Here is a 27,142-nt window from a genome sequence, read left to right as displayed (position 1 = left end):
GTGTATACATGCGAAACGGGAAGGACTGTTAAAGAACATATTACGTAATACGAACGCTACGCGTGACTCAGACAAAGTATCAAATCGGCGGTAGCGGGGCATCACGAGACCTGTGGGACCATGACATCGATTTCAATAGCATGTGTGTGATGGTTAAGACCCCAAAAATTTATAGAAGAAAAGTCCGAGAAGCGACTGAAATTTCTAAGAACGAGTGTAGCTTCAATAGAGAGAACGCTTGAGAGGCATCCGGCATGGTGGCTGCCTGCCTTCAAGAAAGTGAATACTCGGTCGTGGCGTGCGAGCAATACAAACAATGCCTTGGGAGCCACCTCCGTGGACAGTAATATTTTGGATTAACACTCCCCCCTCTCCTGCTCTGTCGGTGTCGCTTCTAGCCAGTGGTACGGACACGCCATTATCAGCATGAGGAATGTTAACCAATAACTCCTCTTCTGGGCATTGACGTTGGCCCATGGATGATGGCTTTAGCACTTTGAGCCACTAGCCCCCTTCTTCGGCATCAGTGTGGGGAAACTTCTCTTACTATCGAATGACGCAGGAAAATCCCCTTTACAAGAGAAAGTGACACTGGTCTCTGACAATGTCCAGTCTACTGTGCACTCCACAAGATCCTGAAGATCCCAGGAGGGAGGGTGCAAAGTCGATTGTATGAAGAAATATGTCGCGGCCTAACAAACGAGAAGATTTTTACTTTAGCCTCTTCAACTTCAGCCTATCCATCGTCTTTACATGAAATTATGATCTGAATCGATATCTACTCGTGGGTCTACCTTATAATCACATATCTGAGTCCCGAACATCTGTCTGCTCATCGTGTAATCAAATTGGAACCTTCTCGCATATCTCGACTTTTGGCAAGAAGAATATCTAATCATCTAATCCTTGAAGAGGGTATTCGATATTATCAGCTGAAATTTATTGCAGAACTGAATGCCTTTCCCTTCTCTCGTGACCGCAGATCGTTGTCGTGCGGTAGCGTTCTCGCTTCCCACGCCCGGGTTCCATTCCCAGCGGGGTCAGGGATTTTCTCTGCCTCGTGATGACTGGGTGTTGTGTGTTGTCCTTAGGTTAGTTAGTTTTACGTAGTTCTAAGTTCTAGGGGACTGATGACCACAGATGTTAAGTCCCATAGTGCTCAGAGCCATTTGAACCGATGAAAGGTGTACCCATAGGTAAACAAGAAAATGGCGGGGAAGTCAGCATCCCGTGCAACACGTCGCAGAAACCCCACGGCAAAACACTAGCCTGACTTCTTAACTAATAGAACGCAGTACGTTGTCCTCGATGGTAAGTATTCATCGGAGGTGAGGGTATCCTCTGGAGTGCCCCAGGGTAGTGTGGTAGGTCCGCTGTTGTTTTCTATCTACAGAAACTATCTTTTGGATAGGGTGGACAGCAATTTGCGGCTGTTTGCTGATGGTTCTGTGGTGTACGGGAAGGTGTCGTCGTTGAGTGACTGTAGGAGGATACAAGATGACTTGGACAGGATTTGTGATTGGTGTAAAGAATGGCAGCTAACTCTAAATATAGATAAATGTAAATTAATGCAAATGAATAGGAAAAAGAATCCTGCAATGTTTGAATACTCCATTAGTAGTGTAGCGCTTGACACAGTCAGGTCGTTTAAATATTTGGGCGTAACATTGCAGAGCGATATGAAGTGCGACAAGCATGTAATGGCAGTTGCGGGGAAGGCGGATAGTCGTCTTCGGTTCATTGGTAGAATTTTGGGAAGATGTGGTTCATCTGTAAAGAAGACCGGTTATAAAACACTAATATGACCTATTCTTGAGTACTGCTCGAGCGTTTGGGATCCCCACCAGGTCGGAATGAGGGAGACATAGAAGCAATTCAGAGGCGGGCTGCTAGATTTGTTACTGGTAGGTTTGATCACCACGCGAGTTTACGGAAATGCTTCAGGAACTCGTATGGGAGTCTCTGGAGGAAAGGAGGCGTTCTTTTCGTGAATCGCTACTGAGGAAATTTAGAGAACCAGCATTTGAGGCTGACTGCAGTACAATTTTACAGCCGTCAACTTACGTTTCGCGGAAAGACCACGAAAATAAGATAAGAGAGATTAGGGCTCGAACAGAGGCATATAGACAGTTATTTTTCCCTCGTTCTGTTTAGGAGTGGAACAGGGAGAGAAGACGCAAGTTGTGGTAAGAGGTACCCTCCGCCACGCACCGTGTGGTGAACTGCGGACTGTGTATATAGATGTAAATATAGAATTTCTAGAGCCTTGCACGGGATGGGAAGTAAAAGGATGCTGGCCGTCATCCCTGAAAACCTCCCAAACTAACCGATGAGTGACCCCCATGCTGTGTCCAACCGTTCGAGTACTTGTCGTAAGTACTTCCTCGAAGCGCTCGAGAACCGTCTCTTCAATGCAGCATTCCGTCCTGTTTGAGGTCTACCAGCATCACCATGATATCTCTCTAACGAGCCTGTTTTACCAAGTCACCGGTGAATTGCTGTAAATGTTTTTAGGTGTGGATGGCGTCTTGCTGGGTATCTTTCCTCATATAATCGCCGAGCTTCATGCGCATTATCGTCGGCTAGCCCATAAACAAAAACCATATTTCGAATACTATGCCGCCATGTACACTAAATTGCAGGTGAGGTGTGTATTCTACGAAGCGAAGCTTACGTGTGAATGCCAATGACGTGGGGTGGAGACAAACAGGAAAACCTATTCGACACTAGTGCGTATCACGTTGGGACAGTGATAGGGCGAGGGACGTCTGTATGTGGGAACCGACAACCATAGCGTTGCCCGTCAACCGACGAACGGCAACAGGGTAATCCCATGGCCAATCGCTCCGCGTGGCGCCAAGTTTCCGTAGTTTAAAAATGATGCTTTCTTGACCTACACAATATTAGTAATTTTTGTTCCTATTGGCATCAGGTATCCAGGGTTAAAGACTCGTGACATAGTTTTTTCCACCCTGTATAGTGGCACCTCAAAACATATTGCAGTATTAAATAAACGAAGCAAGTTAATACAATAATGTCATTGGGAGAGGTTTTCGGAAAAAAAAGGGTTCATTAATTTTAACGAACAATCGAGGTTGAATTATGAACAGTTTGACTTCAAACGATTACGTTTCACATCCTGTGGAAAATATGTTTTTCAAGTTCTTGGAGGAGGGAATGGGGGAAGTGAAGGGGAGCATAGTGGAAAACGGATGTCTTTCTGCGTATGGCGACGATACAAACCTGCACCCAAGTCTTCTCCGTTTCCAGATGTGGTATTGGGATAGCTTCGAGAAGAACAGCAGGCGAATGTCACCCGAAATCAGAACGAATTCTTTTATCATCGGATACAAAATTTTAATTAAATTTCTTGGTTTTTCGCCCTTCGGTTTTCTGAAAATAGATCATCATTTATCTTGACTATGTTAGTATTCATATATTCTGGTGTGGTTCTTAAAACTGCAAAGAAGTTATCTCACAATGTGAATGGTAGTAAGCAAAAAATTGCTTTGCTGGTTTAGCAACAAGTTGTTAATGTATCTGGCTCTTTTTAACTACGGTAACAACCAGATGTTGCATTGTAATTTTTAGTAGAACTTCAACTTACAATTCTAAAATTAATACAAGTTTTACCAAATAACTATGAGTAGAAATAATTAGAATCTCAGTAACTGAATTAAACAAGCCGTTTGTTCTCTTATACCCACATAACAGCACTGCTTGTTTTTACAATTCGTCTGAAACTCTAGGAGACGATCACAGATATTGCTGAGCGAAAGCTCTTCAAATTAAGCGTCAGTTGAACGTGAAGCAAACTCGTTCACCAAGAACCACACACATATGGCGTAAATCACTTGCAGTGTGGGCCAAAGTTTAATAAAATGAATCGTGTATAAGAGGAATCATCTTAAGAACCTCTTAAATTGTCCATGAATAGCACGCTTCCAAGAATACGGTGTGGAGATTACTGATGTAGCAACAACTACACGAATATCTTTAACAACGTATACAAACAGGGGCGTCTAACTATTATGAAAACAGAACTCAATCCAGTCCATGAACGCATACTGCCCACTCTTACGTCGGCTGTTGCTATGGGGTAATGTTGTTCCTGTAAGGTGTTAGTGGTTTATGTCAATCAAAATCTATGTATTAAATTCCCATCACTAGTTTCTTTTCTAATACCATTCAGTTTTCGATTGTTTAGCGTTGATACACATTTTTCGCTAACCGTATTGGGTATCCAGATTCCAAACATGAAAACCTTCAAGAAAAGGTAATTTTGGGAAACTTGTGTTTTTCTGTGGACTCTCACTTCTCATAACGGTTTTTGGTGGTCTCTCTAGATTTTTTAATTTTTTACTTGTGCTAGACAAAAAAATCTGTACTGAGTTCATTGGTGGTCTCTTTCTTTCATATGTAATTTGCTCAGTAAATATGACTGTTAAGAGGAGATAAATATGATCACCAACGTAACATAAAACAATGGATACAAGAGCATCATAGCAAACAAGCTGCAGAAGACCTTTAAATACAATACACAAAGAGAAAGCTGTAAAAATAAAGAAACCCCAGGTATACTCGTACCAAAACATAATAGTAACATACAAGCTACACAAGACCTTTAAATACAATACACAAAGAGAAAGCTGTAAAAATAAAGACACCCCAGGTATACTCGTACCAAAACATAATAGTAACATACAACGCACCAGAAAACTCATCCCATATCAAGAACAGAAAATGGTATCCCTTGAAATACCGTAAATCGCTGACACACAAAAATATAAACACCTTCAAAAACACAACTATCAATATCTTCCAAGACAAGTAGCACTATACAAACTAAATTAGAATCTAGGACACAAGAATATAATTTCAATATATGAGGATGCATATGTAAACTATAATGTAATAGCTGCAATTCAAAATATATTGGGGAGACTACAAGAAACTGTATCAGGTATAAAGGCGTGGAGTGGTACTGAATAGTGAATGTATCCAATCAACATACAGCATAAAAGAAGAAAATCACAACCACACTGGTGCAGTATTATTCCATTGTAAAAGAAGAACCAGAATACTCACGATCCATGAAAAGTATTTCATACGTAGTGTCACAAAGAAAAAGGAAAATACGTTGAATGATCAATAAAGCCACGATAGGACAGTATTCGAACACTACACAGCTTACCAGAAAAAAAACTGTTTAAACTACAAAAAATTATTTTACAAAAATAATACAAAATAATCACATACATGTCACAAACACGTGCTCGCGACACACACACACACACACACACACACACACACACACACACACACAAACCTGCGCACGCAAGTACGCATGCACGCACGCATACCTGCCCTCAATATAACGCCACTCACCCTCCGCTGCCTCAATCGCCCTCTCCACTGCCACCCTCCATAGCCCCCTTGACCTCTCAGACAACCCTACACCAAGGTCAAGTGCAATGTGTAGCAAGAAAGTTTATGTCGAGTGAAATACGTAATTGTGACACACTGTGAATTGGAAACCCGTTGTGATCACGAAAAGAGGAGAACAAATAAATTTAAGAAATAATCGTAAACCCAATTTTTGTAAATTATAAGACAGTTCCAATGTGCTGTTACGAAACACTTCATGTCAAATAACAAAATTTGTATAGATGAATCTTTTCTTTTATAGGCTTCTGATTATGTCCATTCAGAATAGGTGAAACACGCTAAGTTAAAAATAAAATAAACAATCAGTTGCCAAAAATGGGTAGCATGTGTTCTTCTCTAGACGATAAAAACAATTTTAATAATTTTACCTAAAACAACTCTCGATAATGCAACGGAATGAAAATATACTTCTTACGACACTACGGAACTGTCAAAAACATTTTTACAACACTAAATTAAAATTGTTTACTAATACAGAATTTTAGGTGCCTCAGATCTCTAAAAGCAGTTGGGTTGTTAGGTCACTTACCTATGAATTCATCGAGGGCAGCTTATAAACTACAGATTCATCGCTATGTGCTACAAAGGATAAAAGAACCAATTAAGGCAACACACTGTAAATCTCAATAGAATAAGCCAAATGAGCTGAAAGAAAGGAAAAATATCTTCATACGCTAATGTACCGTGGCTAACGTCGTTAAATATAGAAACCGTGACTGTTTGAAACATTTATTTGTATTGTACTAGTACCAAATTTATAATTATTTTCCGTGTAATTTCACTTACAGTTACGTGGTTTGAGCAAAGATGTCTATGTATATATGTACGCCCGCATAAAGAAGAACACAAAATGCTCAAAAATTTGTAACAGTGAAATACAAAAAATTCCTTTATCTTGTATATTTGGCTGTGAGGATACCTTTTGCACTGCGAAATTCTGGTCACTTGCCATTCTATACAATATACGTGATCATCACAAAACTACGTAGCGAGAATCATTGAGTGGCACGTAGGTCATACGAGTAATGTGAGAGCTCTGTAGTATTTAAGTCTTAGCCGACGAGTTATATTCACCTGCTAATTTGTCCATATTGTTCAGACACATATCATTACAGTCAATACAATTTATTTAAATTATTTGTTTATGTCTTCGTAAATTAGGATGTACATGTCATCATATGATTTCTTGCAAAACTGTTTTCCAAAGAACGCGATGTGTTTTAGGAAAGTAAGTACTTTGCACATAGAATTTTTGACACATTCTTTACTTCAGTGAAATATTGCATCTGTATTTCCAGATCCTTATTAAGTACCAATTATCGTCTGGTTTACTTTTCCAGGAGTAATTCTCTCCAACATGAGTGTTGTAACTGACTTTACCGACAACACAATGGTAGGTTATGGATATTGCCATGGAACAGTGAGAGCGGGACGACGTTGCAGCACTGCAAAAGCATTTCTCGAGCCGGCGAGCAGACGAACGAATCTACATATAAAGCAGAGAGCTTTGGTAACCAGGGTACTGATAGACGTCAGCACCAAGGCGGCCTACGGGGTGCAATATGTGGAGCACGGCAGAACGAAAGTAGTCAGAGTATCTCGCGAAATCATTCTGTCTGCTGGGGCGTTCGGTTCACCAAAGATACTCATGCACTCTGGAGTTGGAAGGCAGGAAATTTTAAAGCCGCTGGGGATTCCCGTTATCCAGAACTCTAGCGTTGGCTGTAACTACCACGATCACATCCTCTACGAGGGCCTCGCGTATGTCTTCGACTGCAGAAATTTCGGAAGGGAGAGTCTGCTGAAGGACACGCTCAGGTACTACCGGAACAAAACCGGGCCATTTTCTAACATCCTCTGCAATGGATTTATGGGCTTCTTGCAGACGAAGAATGAGACCTCCAAGGGAAACAGGCCGAGCATGCAAGTGTATCACCAGTGCGCAGCACTAGGGATCCCCGTGGGCGATACTGTCCCAGTCATCATATCAGCAACGACGAAAATTGGTCGGCAGGCAGAGTGGATACAAGTGTTAACGGAAACCGGGTGCATGGTTACGCCAGTGTTGTTGCTTCTGCAGCCGCGCAGTAGGGGTTGCGTCGAGCTGCGAAGCGCGAACCCGCACGATGATCTGATCGTCAGCGCCAACTACATGACGCAACCCGAGGACATGGAGACGTTACTGGAAGGCCTCCAGCAGGTGGTAGACGTCGGCCTGCGGACTCCTGGTGTACGAGGTGTTCGCCACGTACCACTGCAGCAGTGCTCCCACTACGGCGCACTCACTAAGGACTACTGGCGCTGCGCCATGCCTTTCGTGACGTCATCGGCTATGCACCCGGTCGGCACTTGTGCCATGGGCACCGGAAGTGACGCAGTCGTCGACCCGCAGCTGCGGGTGCGGGGTATCTCTGCGCTGCGCGTCGTCGACGCCTCGGTCATGCCAGCTATCGTCAGCGGTAACACCAACGCACCAACAATTATGATCGGCGAAAAGGCTGCAGATATGATTGCTGAGACATGGCGCGGACGAAACTGACTTCTCCATGATTAACACTAGACACGTAGAAACCATCCTCCTGGTATGAAAATTGGTTCAGGTATGAAAGGTGTGTGACATGTATCTGCATGTGTGAGTGAACACATGTGTTTGTTTCTATGAGAAAAGTGTCTGTGACGCGAGGAATGTAGAGTGAATCGTGGTATGATGCCCTTGTCGAGACAGAACGGCACTCAGTGGTCCAGAGCTTCCTTCAGCCTAAGTCTCGAGAGCAAGCAATAGCTGCGGTTGTAACGGATATTTTTCGTCTTTGGGATCAAAAATACTGTCTCACGTATTAAATTTTACTTTGTAAAATAATCCCAGATGCATTTAAAAACAATAGCAGTGATGTCTATACATTTTTATCAGTGTTAGGCCAGTTACTTCCCGTTTGATGCCATACTGTGGCACATATTTCAACTCGCAGCTCACTACGATATCTCAGAAATACGCCACCTTTTCTGTGAGTTACAGTGGGCTCTCTATCTTTAAGATTACGCTTTAGTTCATTATTTTATATTTTGATTTTATAATTATTTAAGGTTTTGCATCAAGATTCTTGATTTAATTTGATAATATTTGTAACAATGATAGAAATAATGTATTTATTTGTATAAAAATTTTACATTGACTCAATTACAACTATGACAAGAAATTATGTAAGAACCACAACTAGAGGCCAGTGGAGTGAAGGAAGACTCCAGACAGCAATGGAGCACGTAAATTTGGTGGCGTGACCTTTCCAAAAGGATGTGATCTCATATGGGACATGTATGACTGTGCTGCAAAACAATAAACATGAGACATAAAATGGTCACTAATTGCAAAAGACACTTTTGTTTCACAGCGTTTAATAATTAAATATGTAGTGTCATTGGTGATGGTATCAAGTTTGTTTTGTCATCTTGCCCCTGGCTTCGGGTGAGATGCTTGACTGTCCAAGCCGTAAAAAAATGTTACTACCGAACATAAAAATTACGTAAATCTTCATGCTTGCCCGGCGATCTGTTGACATCTTAGATATTCGGGAATCCAGCCGGATGTTCGCGTCGTTCTCGCACGATATTTCAACAGCATGCCTCGCTGTCTTCTTTAGGTGCTACCTGAGACTGGTCCTTGGGTCGATTGAGTCAAGTATTTATGCCTGGGAGGAGCTGGGCGTTCCCTAATAGGTCCGCTCCGAGTCGAGTGATCCATCTGTGGTCCGCGCCCGCCAGACTCGGCTTCAACGGACCCCTCCAGTCGCGGATGTTCCGACTGCCCATTTTGGCCGTCCTCAACGGTTGTGGTTGTCATTTGAGGTGTTTCAGACCTGATCTGAGATGTTGGGTACTCTATCTCATGACTGTTACTACGGTTTCCACTTCTGTTGCGTGCTGGGCGCTCCCTAATCGGTCGGCGCCGCGTCGTGTGTTCCATCTGAGGTCCGCGCCCGTCAGACGCGGCTACACTGTCCCTCTCTGGTCACCGGTGTTTCTTCCGCCGTCCGCGCCCGGCCTGGCCGTCTTCTGAAGTCGAGTTCATGATCAGGGGTGTGTCATATCTGGTCTCTAATATCCAACACCTTGTCTCACAGCTGTTCCCTCGGTCTCCACTTATATTTCTTGCAGAATCCCGGAGTGTCCTGCGTTGAGTTTTCACAAGCTCAAGCGCACGATTCCAGGCAGTGCTGATTTGGTATCCTGAGTCACAGTTGATTAGATTGTCTGTGACCTTAATCTCAATTGCTTCTTTAATGACACTGTCCCAAAATCTTGAGGTCTGTGTCACAATCTTGGTGTCATTGTAATCCATTGAATGACCAAGTTCCAGACAATGCTCTGCTATGGCTGATTTAGTTGCCTGCCTGAGGCTGGTATGTCTCTGGTGTTCTTTACACCTGGTGTCCACAGTTCTGGTGGTCTGGCCAATGTATGACATCCCAGATTGGCATGGTATATTGTAAATAACTGGCTTGCGTAGTCCCAGGTTATCTTTTACACTCTCCAGCATAGCCCCAATTTTGGTGGGTCGGCAAAATATGCTCTTGATGTCATATTTCTGGAGTATCCTGCTGATCTTGGTAGAGATAGGTCCGGCATATGGCAAGTATGCCATCTTCTTTGCCTCTTCTGGTTCTTCTTCTAGATCCTTTGGCCGGTTGGCAGGTTGAAGTGCCTTCTGGATATCTCTAGAGGAGTAACCATTCCTGCTGAACACTGATTGAAGTGTTCTATTTCTGTGGCCAGACTATCAGGATCCGACAGAGTTTGTGCTCTGTGGGCCAGTGTTTTCAGCACTCCATTCTTCTGTGCCGGATGGTGGTAACTGCTGGCTTGAAGGTATAAGTCAGTGTGCGTAGGTTTGCGGTACACACTGTGTCCAAATGTGCCATCTCCCTTTCTCTTCACCAGAACATCGAAGAATGGAAGTATTCCATCCTTCTCCATTTCCATTGTGAACTTAATGTTCGGATGGCAAGAGTTCAGATGTAGCAGGAACTCATCTAACTTCCCTCTACCATGGGGCCAGATGACAAAGGTATCATCCACATACCTAAAAAAGCACTTGGGTTGATATCTGGCTGTTGAGAGTGCTGCCTCTTCAAACCTTTTCATAAATAGGTTGGCCACCACTGGTGATAGAGGGCTGCCCATCGCCACCCCTTCTGTTTGTTCATAAAATTGACCCCCATATAGGAAGTACGTCGATGTCAGTACATGCCTTAACAGGTTAAGGAGAGCCCCATCGGACTTCTCTCCAATAAGCTCAAGTGACTCCTTCAGTGGTACATGTGTAAAGAGAGACACCTCATCGAAACTAACCATGATGTCTGTGTCTATGATGTGTTGCTGGCCCAGTCGTTGTAGGAAATAATCTGAGTTCCGGATGTGATGTGCACATTTACCCACATATGGTGTCAACATCTTCTTCAGGTATTTCGCAGTAGGGTAAGTTGCTGCACCAATATTGCTGACAATAGGTCGCAGTGGGACCCCATCCTTGTGAATCTTGGGGAGTCCATAAAGTTTAGGTGGTGTTGGCGCTTTGGGACGCAGCTTCTTGATGACTTGTTCAGGCAGGCCTGTCTCCTTTAACAGAGCCCTGGTCTTTTTGTCCACTTTCTCTGTAGGGTCGCTAGCTATTGACCTGTATGCAGGATCCTCCAGAAGTTGTTGCACCTTTCTGTCATATTCTGTTTTTTGTAGGATGTCTGTGGAGTTCCCCTTGACAAGGGGCTGGCTCAGCGAAAAACCATATAGACGCTAACGTTGAGAAAAATTTTATCATTTCTTACCGACGTATACAACATGATAATTGCTTTGCAGTTTAAACTCTGTCCACTAGGAAGAGTAAAAGATTGCACCACATTTCACATTTATACCCGTTTATTGAGAAATAATCTGCTTTTTAACTTTGTCTTTGCCATAAATCATTTCACTTCACGTTTCTAGTATGCTTTGTCACACTGAGAAACTGTTAACATGCAAGAAACAATGTTTTGAAGTTAACTATCCAGTCTAGAACCTAGGGAACATTTTTAAACAGAAATTACGAATGCATTGTTATAGTGAACAGACGACACAGTGTTGTTATTTGTACATTCTTGCTTGTTAGTTGCGCGATTACATAACGACTATAAGGATTACATACTTAGAACACATACTGTTAATGAGATTTCAGTGCAACATTTTGGTTTATTTGAAAATACATTCGGGATTTAAAGTACTTTCTGTGAGATACCAGATGTCACAGTGGTTACTTTATGTGACGGCTACACGATTTTATCATGACGCTACTAATGAGTGACAATTTACAATGTTGCTTTTGGGGTGTTTCTGTTTTATATCTGCACAGCTTCTCTGAATTATTCTGGAAATTAAAACATGTTTTAGCAGTAACTTTGTGGTATAGCTACAATGAGACAGCCTTTTCTGTAGCACAACAATACGTTACAGTACAGCAGCACTTACTTCATCGCGGCAATAAGCGTAGTAACTACGATATCTATACGCAAAGCATTTCACTTTTGTTTATCATGAGGTAAGTACATTGACTTCTGCAAAACTTTGCTTTCGGAGCACGATAACTACGACACTTCCACAGAGGTTATCTTACAACAAGACGCACAGTTTAGCGCTTCAGTACACGTATTTGAGTGATTAATTTTGTACTTAAAACATTTATATTTAAAGATATTTGAAGTACAATGATACAAAGGTTTTCCGTGATACATTTCATTCCATTGCTGTAATCTGTAACACCTGAGGATATATTTACATTAATCCTCAGAGGGGTACACGCTTGCTTTGTGTACCATGTGTGTGGCAAGCACAAGGAGCCCTAGCTAATATGGAATTTGCTTATACAACTTTACACATTGGTACCATATTTCTCTACCACAGAATTACACAGCTATGTGATCATTTAACTGAGAGAGACAAATATTTATTTTACTACATCAGTGACAGATGTTTACGTAATTACACAGTTGGATAACTTCAGACTTATGAAATTGTATTTTGTCTGTACTTTTTGAAATGTTCATATTTTTTCGGAACCATTGTGATACTATGAGAGCTTCGAATGTCGTATTTTGTATAGGATCATGATTTTTAAAGTACGTTTGAGGTATATGACACTTTTGACATGAGCACAGAACTTTTTTTTAGGTTTTGAAATTATTGCAGGAAACTAAGACGATTTTAAGATTCGGCTGAAGTTTTATGATGTTATGATGACAATGTGTATTATGCTGTTGCGGTATGTATATGATCAATAAGCTGATGCTATATGAGTATCTGTTATGATGAAATATGGAAGAAGTCTCGACGAATAAGGTAAGGAATAATGAGTAGTGGTTAGGGACTCTGGTTTGTGAAAAATGCTGTTGGAAACCAAGAATCGTACTTTGAGTTATGAAATGTATTACAATGTTCAACGAAAATTTTTTGGACGCTGTTATATTTATAGGATTTTATTTTCTACACATTTGTAACGCAAATTCTCAACCTGTGTAAATATTTTTATATGAGTCTGTCACTGTAGTGGAAACTGTGTCGTAAATTTTTCAGTAAGAAAGTTAAGTGACCACGTGCACGTAATGCGTCGTGGGCACCCAGCTGCATGACAGACGCCTGAAAAAAAAGCCATTAGTGTGTGCCTTTCAGAGGCACAGGTGGAGAAAAAAAGAGGCCATTATACTCGCTATTGACATTCCTTTGTAGAAAGCATCGTAAATACGACACCCTCAAACTTGAAAACATGATTACACTGTAGAGTTCTTCATTTATGATATTTACTGAAACGAAATGATGAGAAACATTTCATATCTATTGTCTTGCTAGTTGGAAGATTGTTTACAGCATTATGAAATGCCTTATGGTTAGCGAATGATGTTTCACGCCTTGATTTGCCTATTTTGCTTAATATCTAATTTCTAGCTGCACTGCAGCATTGGTTAAAATAAAATTTAATAGATGTACTAATATAGTTATTTTATGCCTACAGATCCATAAAAAAATTATGATCTACTTCCAAGAAAGCGAGGGAACATAAATAGACATTTCCCTTCACAGGAACTGCATAAATATTTTTTTTTTTTACAATTTGGTAACTTGTCTGCTAGAGTAAGTTCTCGTGATGCATCACCCTAGTGTTAAGATTTTACATAGGTATTAAACATGGCCATTTTTACTGTAATATTTTTTCTGATTGAGCTACGTGATGTTTAGATATAACTTATTGCATTTGCTGCGGCTGTTTGCCAGGCATAGCGCTACTAAATTTCACTTTGCATTACTGTGTTAAGCCAGTTTTACTACTGATTTATTTTTCTTGTTTGCTGCTCATTGCCTTATATTAGTTGTAATATTGCTGCTTGCTTTGCCAATTTGAATTTTTGTCATCGCTGTTTGTGTTAACTATTTTGTGCTGCTGTATTGTCTCGTTCCTTAGTTTAGCATCTGAGCGCAGTAGATTTAAGTTAGCTTATAATGGGATTGGCCATATAAGATAACAAGTTATGACGAATTGGAAGAAATGCATTGAAAAGCTATAAGAAAATGGTTCGGCCAAAAAAGTTGTGTACAGTGGAGAAAAACTATTTTTGAAAGAGGATGTGAGCAGAATACAGAAAGCAATCTTAGATAGGACTTTTTGGGAATAATGATGAACGAAGGGAGATCTCTATGCAAAATACTGCAGTAAAACAAACCCTGTCCTTTCCTTTTGTGTTATCCCTCTAGGTGTTTGTGTACCCTCGGGTATTTGTATTTTTCCTGTCTTTGTGTGTTTATTCTGATACGAGTTATGTTGTAGAATTTTTCTAATACTATGGTATTTACCTTGTAAAGATGCTTAGACATTATTTGTTCTGTTTTGTTTTAATGTTCATGTGTGAAGATGATGTTTCAAAAGTTATTCTCATCGTTTATGTATTTACTTATGTCATAATTCCTGTAACACTGATGTATATGTTAATTTCTATTATTTTGTAAAGCCTGTATTACTACAAATGTTATCTGTTTTGTTATGTTCTTTAATGATGTATTTTGTACCTTTGTTATTGTATTCTTATATTACAAAATTGTAATGGACGCCAGTTCATCAAATTAAGTAACTTGTAAGTTACATTTCACTGCACACAATTCTGTTGGTTACTGTATATGGACAATATGTGAGGCGTAGGGACTGATTGTATTTACACGTGTGTTACTAATTCAGCAAGGGACTGCTTAACAGCATTGCTGGTTCTAAGGACAATTAGAAAAAAAACTTTGTGCGTGCACAAGTGGTGGTTTATGGACTTGCTATATTGTCCGCAAGACTTTGCTTTATTGTCTGCAAGACTCTTCAATGGTGATTGTGCACCAGCACAGTTGCAACAAGTGGCTGCTGGCCGTCTCTACAAGAGCTACTGTGGGTCTGCATCTTTGATGGCCCACCAACACCATTATCTCTAAAAGGACAGCAGTGGGTCTGCACCTTTGATGACCCACCAATACCAGTATTTCTACATGGACTACAATGGGTTTGCACCTCTGGTAGCCCACCAATACCATACTCTCTACCAGGACTATAGTGGGTCTGCTCTGCAATGAGCTACCTACCAATATTCTTCAAAACTTCGAATGACTCTGCTGTGGGTTTGCTCTGTTATGTACCATTACTTGTCTGCAAGTCAAGAGTCAGTACTGTCTTTCCGTTGAAAGGACAACACTACTTGTTGAAGACTGCATGGAAATCCACTACTTCCGTGTGCATTTTCTTTTACTACTCAGACTATGAGAAAAACACTGCAATTTTACTGTGATGAACGATCAGGACTGTCTTTATGGACTGGGAGAAAGTTTTAGCTTTTGACCAATATTGTATCGAGAAGTGTGTGCATTTCATTTCTTTGTTATTGTGATTACGAAAATTTTTTTCAAATCTGTATTGGCCAGTGCCCAAAACAATTTATAATTTTTTTGTGGGGAGCATGGGGGCTATGTAAGTAGGCTGTTTAGGTTTTTTATATTGGTAACGCCACGTAGCACTCTGTATGAAAATCACTGGCTGTGCTGTGTGCTGTCAGTGGCTGGTTGGCATTGTTGTGATACTCGCCATTGTAGTGTTGGGCAGCTGGACGTTAACAGCGCATAGCGTTGCGCAGTTGGGGGTGAGCCGCCAGCAGTGGTGGATGTGGGGAGAGAGATGGCGGAGTTTTGAAATTTGTAAGAATGGATGTCATGAACTGCTAGATATATTATGACTGTTAAGGTAAATACATTGTTTGTTCACTAATAAAATCTTTCATTTGCCAACTATGCCTATCAGTAGTTAGTGCCTTCCGTTGTTTTAATCTTTTATTTAGCTGGCAGTAGTGGTGCTCGCTGTATTGCAGTAGTTCGAGTAACCAAGATTTTTGTGAGATAAGTGATATGTGAAACGTATAGGTTAGTGTTAGTCAGGGCCATTCTTTTGTAGGGATTTTTGAAAGTCAGATTGTGTTGCGCTAAAAAAATATTGTGTGTCAGTTTAAGCACAGTCTTGTATAATTGTTCAAAGGGGAAGGGGACGTTTCAACAGGACATTGTCGTTTGGTAACATGAAGTCCATAAATGACTGCAGTGGTCTTCACGTAGCCGAACTCTAATGTTTCCAGTCGATGTTCAGTTGAGTTAGGTTAGAGGACCCAGTCATTTCCGTGTAAACACAGCCTACACCGTTATAGGTCCACCACCAGCTCGCATTGCGCCTAGTGGGCAACTTGGGTCTTTGGTTTGGTGACGTCTGCACCACACTCGAACCTGTCATCATCTCTTTCCAACTGAATTCGGGACTCATCTGCCGAGGCCATGGCTTCCCAGTCATCTAGAGTAAAACTAATACGGTCACGAGCCCAGGGGAGTCACTGCAGGCGATATCTTGTTGTTCGCAAAGGCATTCGCACCGCTCATCTGTTGCCACAGGCCTTTAAAGCCTCAAGGATACAATCTTCATACGTCCCGCATTAATTTCTGCGGTTGTTTCAGGCAGTGTGGTGCGTCTATTAGCACTGACAACTCTACGCATACGCCGCTGCTTACTGTCGTTAAGCGAAGTCGTCGCCCACTACGCTGTACTTGAGGAGAGGTACTGCCTGAAATTTGGAATTTTCAACACTGAATCTCCGAATACTGACACAGTTAACCATTTCCGAAATGGAATGTTCCATGCCTCTAGCTGCAACTACCATTTCGCTTTCAGAGTCTGTTAATTCTGCGGCCGTAATTACGTCGGAAACTTTTCTCATGGATCACCTGGGTAAGAATGACAGCTCCGTCAATGAACTGTCCTTTTATATCTTGTGTACTCGATACTACCGCCATCTGTATATGTGCATACCGCTATCACATGATCTTTGTCGCCTTAGTTTACGTCGATATAAGAGACTTGTTGTCTCTTATGGTTCAATGCAGAATAACGTCATTGTGGTTCATTCGATTAGTTAAAAGGCTGTAGTGTGCAATCATCATGACATAGAAGTATACAGTTTCTTGTCTGCGCCTACTTACAGATTGAAAATTAGTGTGATTTGTTTCTTGCAACGAACTGCTCCGCGTAGAGTCCTAGAGCCATTTTCCCACTGCATACAGTGAGTCGATACACTAGCTGCATTTGGTCAGCTGTTAATCAGTAAACCTATCAATGCTGTTGTTATCACTGTTAACGCACGACAAAAAAATCGGAAAAAAACTACAGGCATAATTGGGTAGTAATGAGTGCAAGCTTGATCGTTAGGTGTAAAGGGGTACTACTTTTGTCAATAGCAACTACTGAGAGTGAATGGAACATATATATCCAAGCAAGACACACAGTAGTATCGTCGAGTCAACATCCGTAATTGTTGGGAAGACACTTTCAGTGCGACGTACATACATACAAAGAAAACTGACAGTGAACTATGAAACGAAAGGAAATTAGTCTATATCGAACTTCAGCAGCTCTCTTATAGCAAATTACCCGGAACACATCCCTCAACAACCTACGAAATTCGATCGATGAACTTCGGGTTCACCTTCTATATATGACGAAAAAGAAGTATTTTACAATCGATGGGGGTTGACTCCGCATACAAAAACGAGGAAATAAAACGCTTGTTCCAACTGCGCCCCATTTTTTTTACATAAACGCTGTCATATTAGAATGACACAGCTGTCGACGCGCCTTTTATACAGTAAGCATATTAGGACGTAACAAAATGCATATTGAGTCTTGAATATCTAGAATACTGTCTCAGTTATTCCACTGATCGGTAAATCATACTGTTTACTACAAATCAACTAAAACTTTACTGTAATTTACCATTAATTCTGGAAAGACATTATAAGGACATGATTCAGAAACGTGGCTGTCGAATGAACATCACCGGGAAAGAGAGTATACAAAACAAAAAGGTCTTTACAATGAAATGAATGACAGAGCAAAATCAATCAAGCTTCTGAAAGGTCTTTCCATGATATTTTGAATGGATAAAACTATTTAAACATATTATGTTCCCAGAACGCCGTCCGCAGAGGCCTTGAAAGCAGAACGGCAATGACCGACAACCGTGTCAGTTTCGACTCATAGGCGTCACTGGACGCGGTTGTGGGGTATATAGTCAGCACACTGCTCTCCCGGCTCAAGTCAGTTTCCGAGACCGCAGACGTCACTTCTAAATCTAGTAGCTCTTCAATTTGCATTACAATGGCTGAGTGCACCACGCTTGCTGACAGCTCTCGGCAGGCCCGGATGGTCACCAGTCAAAGAGGTAGCCAACTCCGACAGCGCGTGACTTCGGCTATCTGACGGCAGCTAGTATTACCACTGTGGCAAGGCCGTTGCCACCCACATATTACACGGGATTACAATTTCAGGTCTCCAGCAATACGAGGCTTACCAACAGGCAGAGGATTCGACGAGAGCGGGCGGCGGCATGTTGGCAGAGAGTGGGAGCGGTCCACTGCCTACAGGAAGAACCGTGGCGCTGTTTGCAGCGAAGCATTAACACAGTGGCTTTGGCAGAGATTGGCATAACTATCACTGCAGAGCAGCAGCAGCTAGTGAACGCACCAAGATTCAAACAGAACAGCCTTCTGTGTGCAGAGTGTCCTCCTCCAAGACTCCAATCAAACTGATCTATCTCATACGATTTTCTCCCGCACTAACTCTCTTTTCCCAATGATTACCCAAGTTAGTTCGTTGATTACATGCTCTCCCGCCAGTGGGGGGCGTTATTGCGTTACAATAAAAAATTAAATTTGTGGTAAGGTCCTATGGGACCAAACTGCTGAGGTCATCAATCCCTTGTGGCCGAGCGGTTCTTGGCGCTTCAGACTGGCACCGCGCGACTGTTACGGTGGCAGGTTCGAGTCCTGCCTAGGGGATGGATGTGTGTGAAGTCCTTGGGTTGGATAGGTTTAAGTAGTTCTAAGTTCGAGGGGACTGATACCATAGATGTTCGGTCCCATAATGCTCAAGCCATTTGAACCATTTTTTTCATCCATCCCTAAGTTCACGCACTACTTAACCTAACTCAAACTAACTTACGCTAAGTCCAACAAGCACACCCATCCTCAAGGGAGGACTCGAACCTCCGAGGAAGGGAGCCGTGCGAACCGTGACAAGACAGCCCAGACAGCGCGGCTACCTCGTGCGGCAGTGGCGTTACAAACATACGAGTTACTCGAGGGCAAAACGTCAGATGAGGCCAACCGATTCGACTCATATTTCGCAGGTCTCTTATGTACAATCTAAATCTGCAGGAGGTTTGGCTTAACACCTCCTAGGTTCCGAGAAACCCACCCCTAAAGTTCATGATGTGTAATCGTTAGTTAAAGGGCAGTTAGCATTGTTCATCAGTTAGCGAACGCAGATTTTTCTAGATATAAAATATTTGAGATCCTAATGAGGAGCTTCTACTAAAGTCTTTAGGACTGCGTCTTCAACGGTGGAAACCATTTTTGAGGTGAAATATAATCCGTTTGTGCGATGTACTATTTAAGGTATACGCTTTTGTTTGGCTTCTCTTTAACGGAAATGTGTGTAGTGCTTTTATCTATAATTTATATCGGCGTAAATATACTTCGAGATACATAACAACAAGCAAAACTGAGATACTACTTCCAGTGGGTCACCTTCTACACTTACTATTTTCAGTATAGATCTATTTCCACTTTTTAATATTTGGAATTACCTTGTTAAATGACTGACTAAATGAATCATATGCTTCTCCAAGTAACAACTTAGTAATCGATATTAAGTTTCGCGAAAATTTTTGTGTTACTATTTCGTTCTACACGTCGGTATGGACTATTTTCTCATCTCATTTTGATGTGCACAATCGGCAATTATACACAGCACTTCTATAACTAACCATTGTTCATGAATGTTTCTTCCACTTCCACCGCTCCTAATACCATCCTCTGTAGAGATCATAGTGACCATTCACGTTCTAGGAAAATCAGACACTGGGCCACATGAATCTGCGGTAATACCAAAACCATCTGAAAGTGATATAACTAGAGGATAATTCGATGTGAATGAATTACAGTAAGCCGGCCGCTGTGACCGAGTGGTTATAGGCGCTTCAGTCCGGTGCCGCGCTGCTGCCACGGTCGCAGGTTCGAATCCTGCCTCGGGCATGGATGTGTGTGATGTCCTTAGTTTAGTTAGGTTTATGTAGTTCTAAGTCTAGGGGACTGATGACCTCAGATGTTAAGTCCCATAGTGCTTAGAGCCTTTTGAACCATTTGAATTACAGTAAACTGTTTCGAACCGGGATTATTCTCATCAGACTGGAAACGAAATTAATACCAAAAACAGTCCTGAAATCACAAGGAGAAATCAGAGGAGATACACTGAGGTGACAAAAGTCATGAGATACCTCCTAATATCGTGCGGGACACCACTTTGTCCGTCTTAGTGGAGCAATTCGACGTGGCATGGACTCAGCAAGTCGTTGGAAGTCCGCTGCAGAATGACTGAGCTTTACAGCGTCTATAGCCGTCCACAATTGCGAAATTGTTGCCGGCGTAGGATTTTTCGCACTAACTGACCTCTCGTTTATGTGCCATAAATGTTCGATGACACTCATGTCAGGTGATCTGGGTCGTCAAATCACTCTCGAACTGTCCTAATCTCGAACAACTGTAGCCCATCAGCATGGTGAACTGTAATCCACAAAAATCGCATCGTTCTTTGGGGACATCAGCTTCATGAATGGTGGCAAATAGTGTCCAGGTATCCGAACACAACCGAGGACCCAGTTGATTCCATGTAAACACGGCTCACCGTTATGGAGCCACCACCAGCTCGCAAAGTGCCTTGTCGGCAGCTTCGATCCATGGTTTTCGTGGGGTTTGTTTCACACTCGAACTCTACCATCAGCTCTTACCAGCTGAAATCGAGACTAATTTCCAGTCGTCTATGTTGTAACTGATATGGTCACGAGCCCAGGACAGGCGCAGCAGGAATTGTCGTGCTGTTAGCAAAGGTAGTCGCCTCGTCCTTCTACTGAAAATAGCCCATTAACGCCAAATTCTGCCTCAGTGTCGCAAAGGATACATTCGTCGTACGTCCCAGATTTATTTCTGCGGTTATTCATTCAGTGTTGGTTGTCTGTTAGTACTGACAACTCTACACAAATGCCATAGCACTCGGTCGTTAAATGAAGGACAGGTAATGCAAGGAATTTGATGTTCTATAGACTCGACACTGTGAATTCCCTAACGATCTCCGAAATGGAATGTGCCACTCGTCTAGCTCCAACTACCATTCGGTGTTCAGACTCTGTTACTTCCCGTCTTGCGGTCATAATCACGTCTGAAACCTTTTCATTTGGATCACATGACTGCAAATGATAGCTCCGCTGATATAGTGTCCTTTCATACCTTGTGTACACGATATGACCGCCATCTGTATATGTGCATACCGCTATCCCATGAGTTCATCACCTCAGTGTATGTGGAGATTGCATTGGAGAAGCAGTATGTAACGGGGATGAAATTTTAATAATAATGGCTGATTGGAGCGTTACAGTGGGAAAAGGAGAAACAATGGTACGGGAGAAAAGAGATTTAGGAACATAAATTAGAGGAGTATAGTTATTTCCATCAAGTAACAAATTTCGGCAAGAGGCAGACTATAAACTACGATATGTTAACAAAACAGCAGAAGAAAGAATGATATTCCTAGAGGTATGTACGCTAACAGTTGTACCTAAATACAGAATATTTTGTACAGTGGTGTGTGCCTGGCTAGCTGTCGTGGTATGGTTGGACGACGTAGGTCAAACCTGACGTTGGGCAGAGCACCCAGGCAATGGCTGCGAACCGTGAGCGTTCTTGGAAGTCGCTCTGATGGTTACAGCGGCTCAGCGACTTCAACACGCAAAAGTGGTAGGTGCAGTGTGTGCCGCCCCGTGATTGAGGACGCGAGACATGATGGCGAAGGAGCTGACTGTGTTAGACCTAATGTATTCACAGAAAACACTAAAACTATTAAACTGCCTGGCAGATTAAAACTGTGTGCCGGACCGAGACTCGAACTTGGACCTTAGCCCTTCGCGGGCAAGTGCTCTACCACTTTTTTTTTTTTTTTTTTTTATTATCAGATTGACTTGGTATATTTCACGAGAATTCAGACAACCATAGTCAAATCATCATTTAATATTAGCTGCAAAAAGAAAATCAACAAATTAGGTGAAACACAAATAAAACATTTCTTCTGAAGGGGAAGACCAACCCGTTACCCCACCCGTATGAATTTTGGGTGTATATATATACATGCAAAAGAGAGAGAGAAAAAAAAATTACGAAAAAATACAACAAGGGGGGGGATTCGAGCTCAGGGAAGAAAACAGGAATCACAGGGGAACTTAACCAACCCCTTGACGGTTAAACACAAGAAAAAGCATATTCGCAAAAAGCGTTCGGTACTGTGGTAACCGCTGCCATTTCCAATGCGCAGTTGACAAATAATGGTGAAAAACGCGGGGATCTGGGTCATTACCGCCTTCAATGACGTAATGGACATAGTAACCCAAGAGCCAAACAATCGTGTTCGTTTTCGTCTGAGGAAAATAAGAGATGTCCGGATGTAAGAAGATGTCGTCTGGGAATGCGGTTTCAGGCCCTCTAGTAAGAAAAGCTAATTGACGGCGGACCCAGAGCCAATGATCCCGTCCGCAAGCAACTAGCCTGTGAAGTAAGGTGTCAGTTTGATGACATTCCTCACACTGGTCAGTCGGACGAAGGCCAATACGAAAAAGACGATCACCAGTAGGTATCAGACGGTAAATGACCTTATACCACGTTGAAACAATCTCCATCGGCAAAATGGGAAGACTAAGATGAGACCAGACCGTTTTCCATGACGTTGACGGGGAAGCAAGTTCAACAGAAGAAGGGAAACATGCTGTACCCCAACGGATTTGTAGCATGTTGGTAGTTATATGCGTCATAGAAAGTATATCAGCACCCAGAATACCGACAAGTACAAAGTATTCACGAATGTGCCGCAATTTAGGATTAATCCGTCCAACATCAACAGGAGGGGTCAGACTGGCCGGCCGGAGGCGGGAAAGTAAACGAGAGGTTACTGAATGCGGAGCCCGCGCACAGGTTAAAACATTGCGGCGGGCAAATAAGATGGACGTCTTCACTTTGATATCTGAAAGACCCAATCCTCCAAGCTTCCGAGGCCTGGCCACAACTTCATATCGGACACGGAAGACATGGCGGCGCCACAGAAATCGACTAGACAGCTGTTTCAGCCTGCGGGCCATCATCGCGGGAAGCGGGAAGACCTGCGCAACGTAGTATATTTTACTGAAGACATAGGTCTCTAAAACCCGTGCCTTGTGAAGGAGGCTAAGGGAACGGCGGTCATGTTCAAGGATCGCCCCGTGAACACGACTCGTAACCTCACGCCAATTTAGTGCCGCCATTTTGATCGGATTACGATCCACTATGATCCCCAAGGTCTTATGGCGATCGACAACCGTCGCCCAAGGAATGACGACATGATCAAAGCCTCTCAACGGCAGGAACGTGCATTTGCGATCATTAATGCGAGCACCAGCAAGACCACAAAATGAATCCAAGGTATCCTTAAGCCGCGGTATATCCTCGGCATGTCGTACTAAAACCATGACGTCATCGGCGTATGCACGGACTGCAAAAATTTCCCCCAATATATTCCAGCCACGTAAGTGCATGGTGAGATGGCGAAGTAAGGGCTCTAAGGATAGAACAAAAAGTGACATGGATAAGGGGCTTCCCTGGGGTAACCCCCGTCTGATCGATATCCGGGGGGTAGGGTGACCGTTCACAATCACCGAGACACTGATACCGGTAAAAAGATTAGTTAATACTTGTCGAGCATCATTATTAAAGCCGACAGCGGTGAGCACTCTCGATAAAAAATCATGGCTGACGCGATCGAACGCTTTTTGGAAATCAAGAAAAAGCAAAGCCCCTGGGATATTAGCGGCAGCCGCCACCGAGATTACATCGCGACATTCGAGAACGGAAGTCAGTATCGTGCGTCCAGGCACACAGCTTTGGTGGGCGGCAATAATGGTATCGAGCAGCTTAGAGAGACGGATATTAATTGCTCGAGCGACAAGTTTATAATCAAAGTTAAGGAGAGTAATAGGACGGAGGGAATCAATTGCAGGTCGACCTGTGGATTTCGGGAGGAGGACCATTCTGCCTTCCTGAAAAAGAGCAGGAAGTGAGACTCCCCGCATCACTTCATTTACCATTGACGTTAAGGTGTCACCAATGAGCGGCCAAAATTGAACATAGAACTCCTTAGGAATACCATCTAATCCAGGCGACTTGCGGGACTGCGATCCTGCAACAACATCATATATGTCATCCTTCTGAAAGGGACGCAGAAAGGCGTCGTTTAATTGAGGAGTGACGACGCGAGGCAGCAAGGAGGTAAAGTCGTCAAGAGAGGTTTCCGCCGGGACATGAGTATCGTACAGATCAGTAAAATAGGTGTAAACGAAGTCAGAAATGTCACGGTGAGAGGTGAACACGCGGCCGTCAGCGGTTGTGAGGGAGGCAAGGCACCCACGTTTCCGGCGCGACCGTAAACGGACTAGATGGTAGAGTGACGTCAGTTCCTCTTGTAGAAGGGAACGTGGTTGAGACCTCGTCCGCAGGCCCTCCATTTGAATGCGTTTGAGCTGCAGCAATTTGGCTTTGATGCGCTGTATATCAGTAACCCGGAGGGGAGCATGCGTAGCACTATCGTACAGTTGACGTAAGACAGAATAGTAAAATTCTTGCGTTCGTCGATCTTCTGCCACCTTCGCAGCCCCAAAACGCATGAGAGCCCTACGGATGTGAGGTTTTGCATACAGTGTCCACCATGCCACGATAGACGGGTACCGGTCCATAGTACGAGAACAACGTGTCCAAATGTCCTCCAGGACGATACCAAGGGAGGTATCTTGCAAATACGCGATATTGAGCATCCAAGGAGGACGAAACAATTTTACCGGTTGTCGCTCGTAATTAAACGTAACGGCTACAGCGCAATGATCAGTAAAACAGGCTGGTATCACATCAACAGCCAGAAGTTGCCCACACAAGGAATCGGAAAGGTAAAAGCGATCGAGGCGACTGCTAGACGTGGGAGTAAAGTAGGTATGTCGCACAAGTGTAGGATTGCGAGAAACCCACACGTCACGCAGGTGCAAGGAGCGCACAAGGTCGTCGAGTTCTTTACTGAAATTAAAATTAGGAGACTGATCTACCGGCCGTAGAACACAATTGAAGTCCCCACCTAAAATTATCTTTGTCGGGGATTTACGAAGCAGGTAAATGACTTCTTCTTTATAGAAACTCGAGCGTGCGGTAGTACAACCCGAACCAGAAGGGGCATAAAGAAGGAGTAAACTGAGATCATAAAACGTGCACCCGATCCCCCTTCCACTGTCAAGTACTTCGAAATTCATCAACGGAATGCCTTCTCTATAAAACAAGGCAGTGCCCGTAGAAAGTTCGGAAGCGACATTAAAAAACGTCGAGAACCCAGGAATGGAAAACTGGTCGAATAGGACTTCCTGTAAAAAAACAACATCTGCCCCAGACTGATAGATAAACTGTCGCAAAGCGGCGAGCCGAAGCTCAGAACATATTCTGTTAATATTCAGAGTAAGAAATGTATATGCTTGCATGGAACTTCAACCTACAAAGAAAAACAAAGATCGGTAGAGAGCCGTCAGCTGACGGAGCAGCATACAAGTAATCATACCAGAAACAAGCGCTGAACCACAGAGAGAAAAACTACGAAACAGAACCCTCATCTTCCCACTGCTTTTTCTTCGGCCGTGACGCGGCTCTCCGTGGCTGTTTACGGATTCGACTGCGGCTCCGCGGTGCCGACGCTGCAGCGTTCGGCTGCGTAGGAGCATCATGTAGACATTCCGTGTCAGATTGCGAGAGAGAGGCCTCTACATCCCACTCGTCCGCAGACATGGGTTCACGGTGGGACAGTTGGTGAATAACAACGGGATCCACTGGCTCTGGAGAATCAATCAGTTGTTTGATGGGAGGAGGCTGTGACCCAGAGGGGGCGACAGAAATTCCAGAAGGGGGATGCGAAACAGAGTCAATAGGAGAAGTGTCAGAGAGCACCGGAGAAGACACGTGGCAACCAGAAGCAGGTTCCGTCACGGGCGTCTCCGAAGAGGCTGCCGCGGTAGCAGGAACAACGTCAGATAAGGTGTCAGGGAGCTTCTGCAAAGGCGTGATAGCACCTGTGGCTTCCTCATCCACGATTTCCGACTGAGAAAGAGAGTCCTTTACCGGAGGCCCATCGGAAGGGCGAGCCAGTAAGGAAGATTCATCAGCCGCATCATCCTGTGTTCGCCGACGCTTGTTGTGAGAAATCAGCGCGGGAACATCGGAATTATGGGCAGCAACATCCCTACTCAAGGACAACGGGGGAAAATCACGGCCGTTGTCGGGTAACGGATCACTGCGTCCCTCAGTAACAGTGAGCGATTCAGTCCGAGATCCTTGCGGGAGAAGATCAGCTAAAGTCAATTTTTTACGTTGTTCGTATGTAGGTTTTAATACCACCACACGCCGCGGACAATTAGTACGGAAATGACCAGTTTCATTACAATAATAACATGTTCCTTCCTGGCCACTGTACGTGATATGGACCCTATAACCACATACCTGTAGGTGAGAAGGAATAGGTTTTTTGACCACCATTTCCACCGACCGAATACCACTATATACCTGTAAGCGGTGCTGAGCAGACCAGCGTTCCTTTCGAATATGGCGTACGTCCCCATAAGGAAGCAAAACGGACTTCAGAAAAGAGTCGTCAACCTCGGGCGGAAGGTTAAATACCCGAACATTCGTATATACCACTTCTGCATTGGCCAAGAGAACCATACTAGTGGAACCATCACGGTGCGTAAAGGGTACCTGAGAACCATGACGAGAAAGTAGCCTATCAACCTGGAGCGGGTCAAGAAACTTAACAAAAAACACATATAATTCGCTGTCGAAATATGCGGTATGCACCTGATCAGTAGTGACCTTAACTGTATCGACTAACCAGTCATGTATCTCCAAAGAACCGGGCTGGACGTGACGCGTGGATTTGTCGAAGGTAAAACTGACTGTACCT

The 27,142-nt window shown here is 43.2% G+C and overlaps 1 protein-coding gene across 1 annotated transcript in view; it reads left to right on the top strand.

Annotated features, from left to right (window-relative positions):
* Window positions 1-7,987, top strand: part of LOC126285005 (glucose dehydrogenase [FAD, quinone]-like) — a 65,629-nt gene extending 57,642 nt beyond the window's left edge. Inside the window, exon 4 of the mRNA XM_049984352.1 lies at window positions 6,789-7,987. Coding sequence (XP_049840309.1) covers window positions 6,789-7,987 — 1,199 coding nt within the window. The remainder of the gene's footprint in view (window positions 1-6,788) is intronic.
* Window positions 7,988-27,142: the final 19,155 nt, after the last annotated feature.

The sequence above is a fragment of the Schistocerca gregaria genome, chromosome 1 (genome assembly GCF_023897955.1).
Source record: "Schistocerca gregaria isolate iqSchGreg1 chromosome 1, iqSchGreg1.2, whole genome shotgun sequence".
Taxonomy (NCBI): Eukaryota; Metazoa; Arthropoda; class Insecta; order Orthoptera; family Acrididae; genus Schistocerca; species Schistocerca gregaria.
The sequence above is the reverse complement of the archived record's forward strand: the minus strand, read 5'-3'. Positions and strand labels throughout refer to the sequence as shown.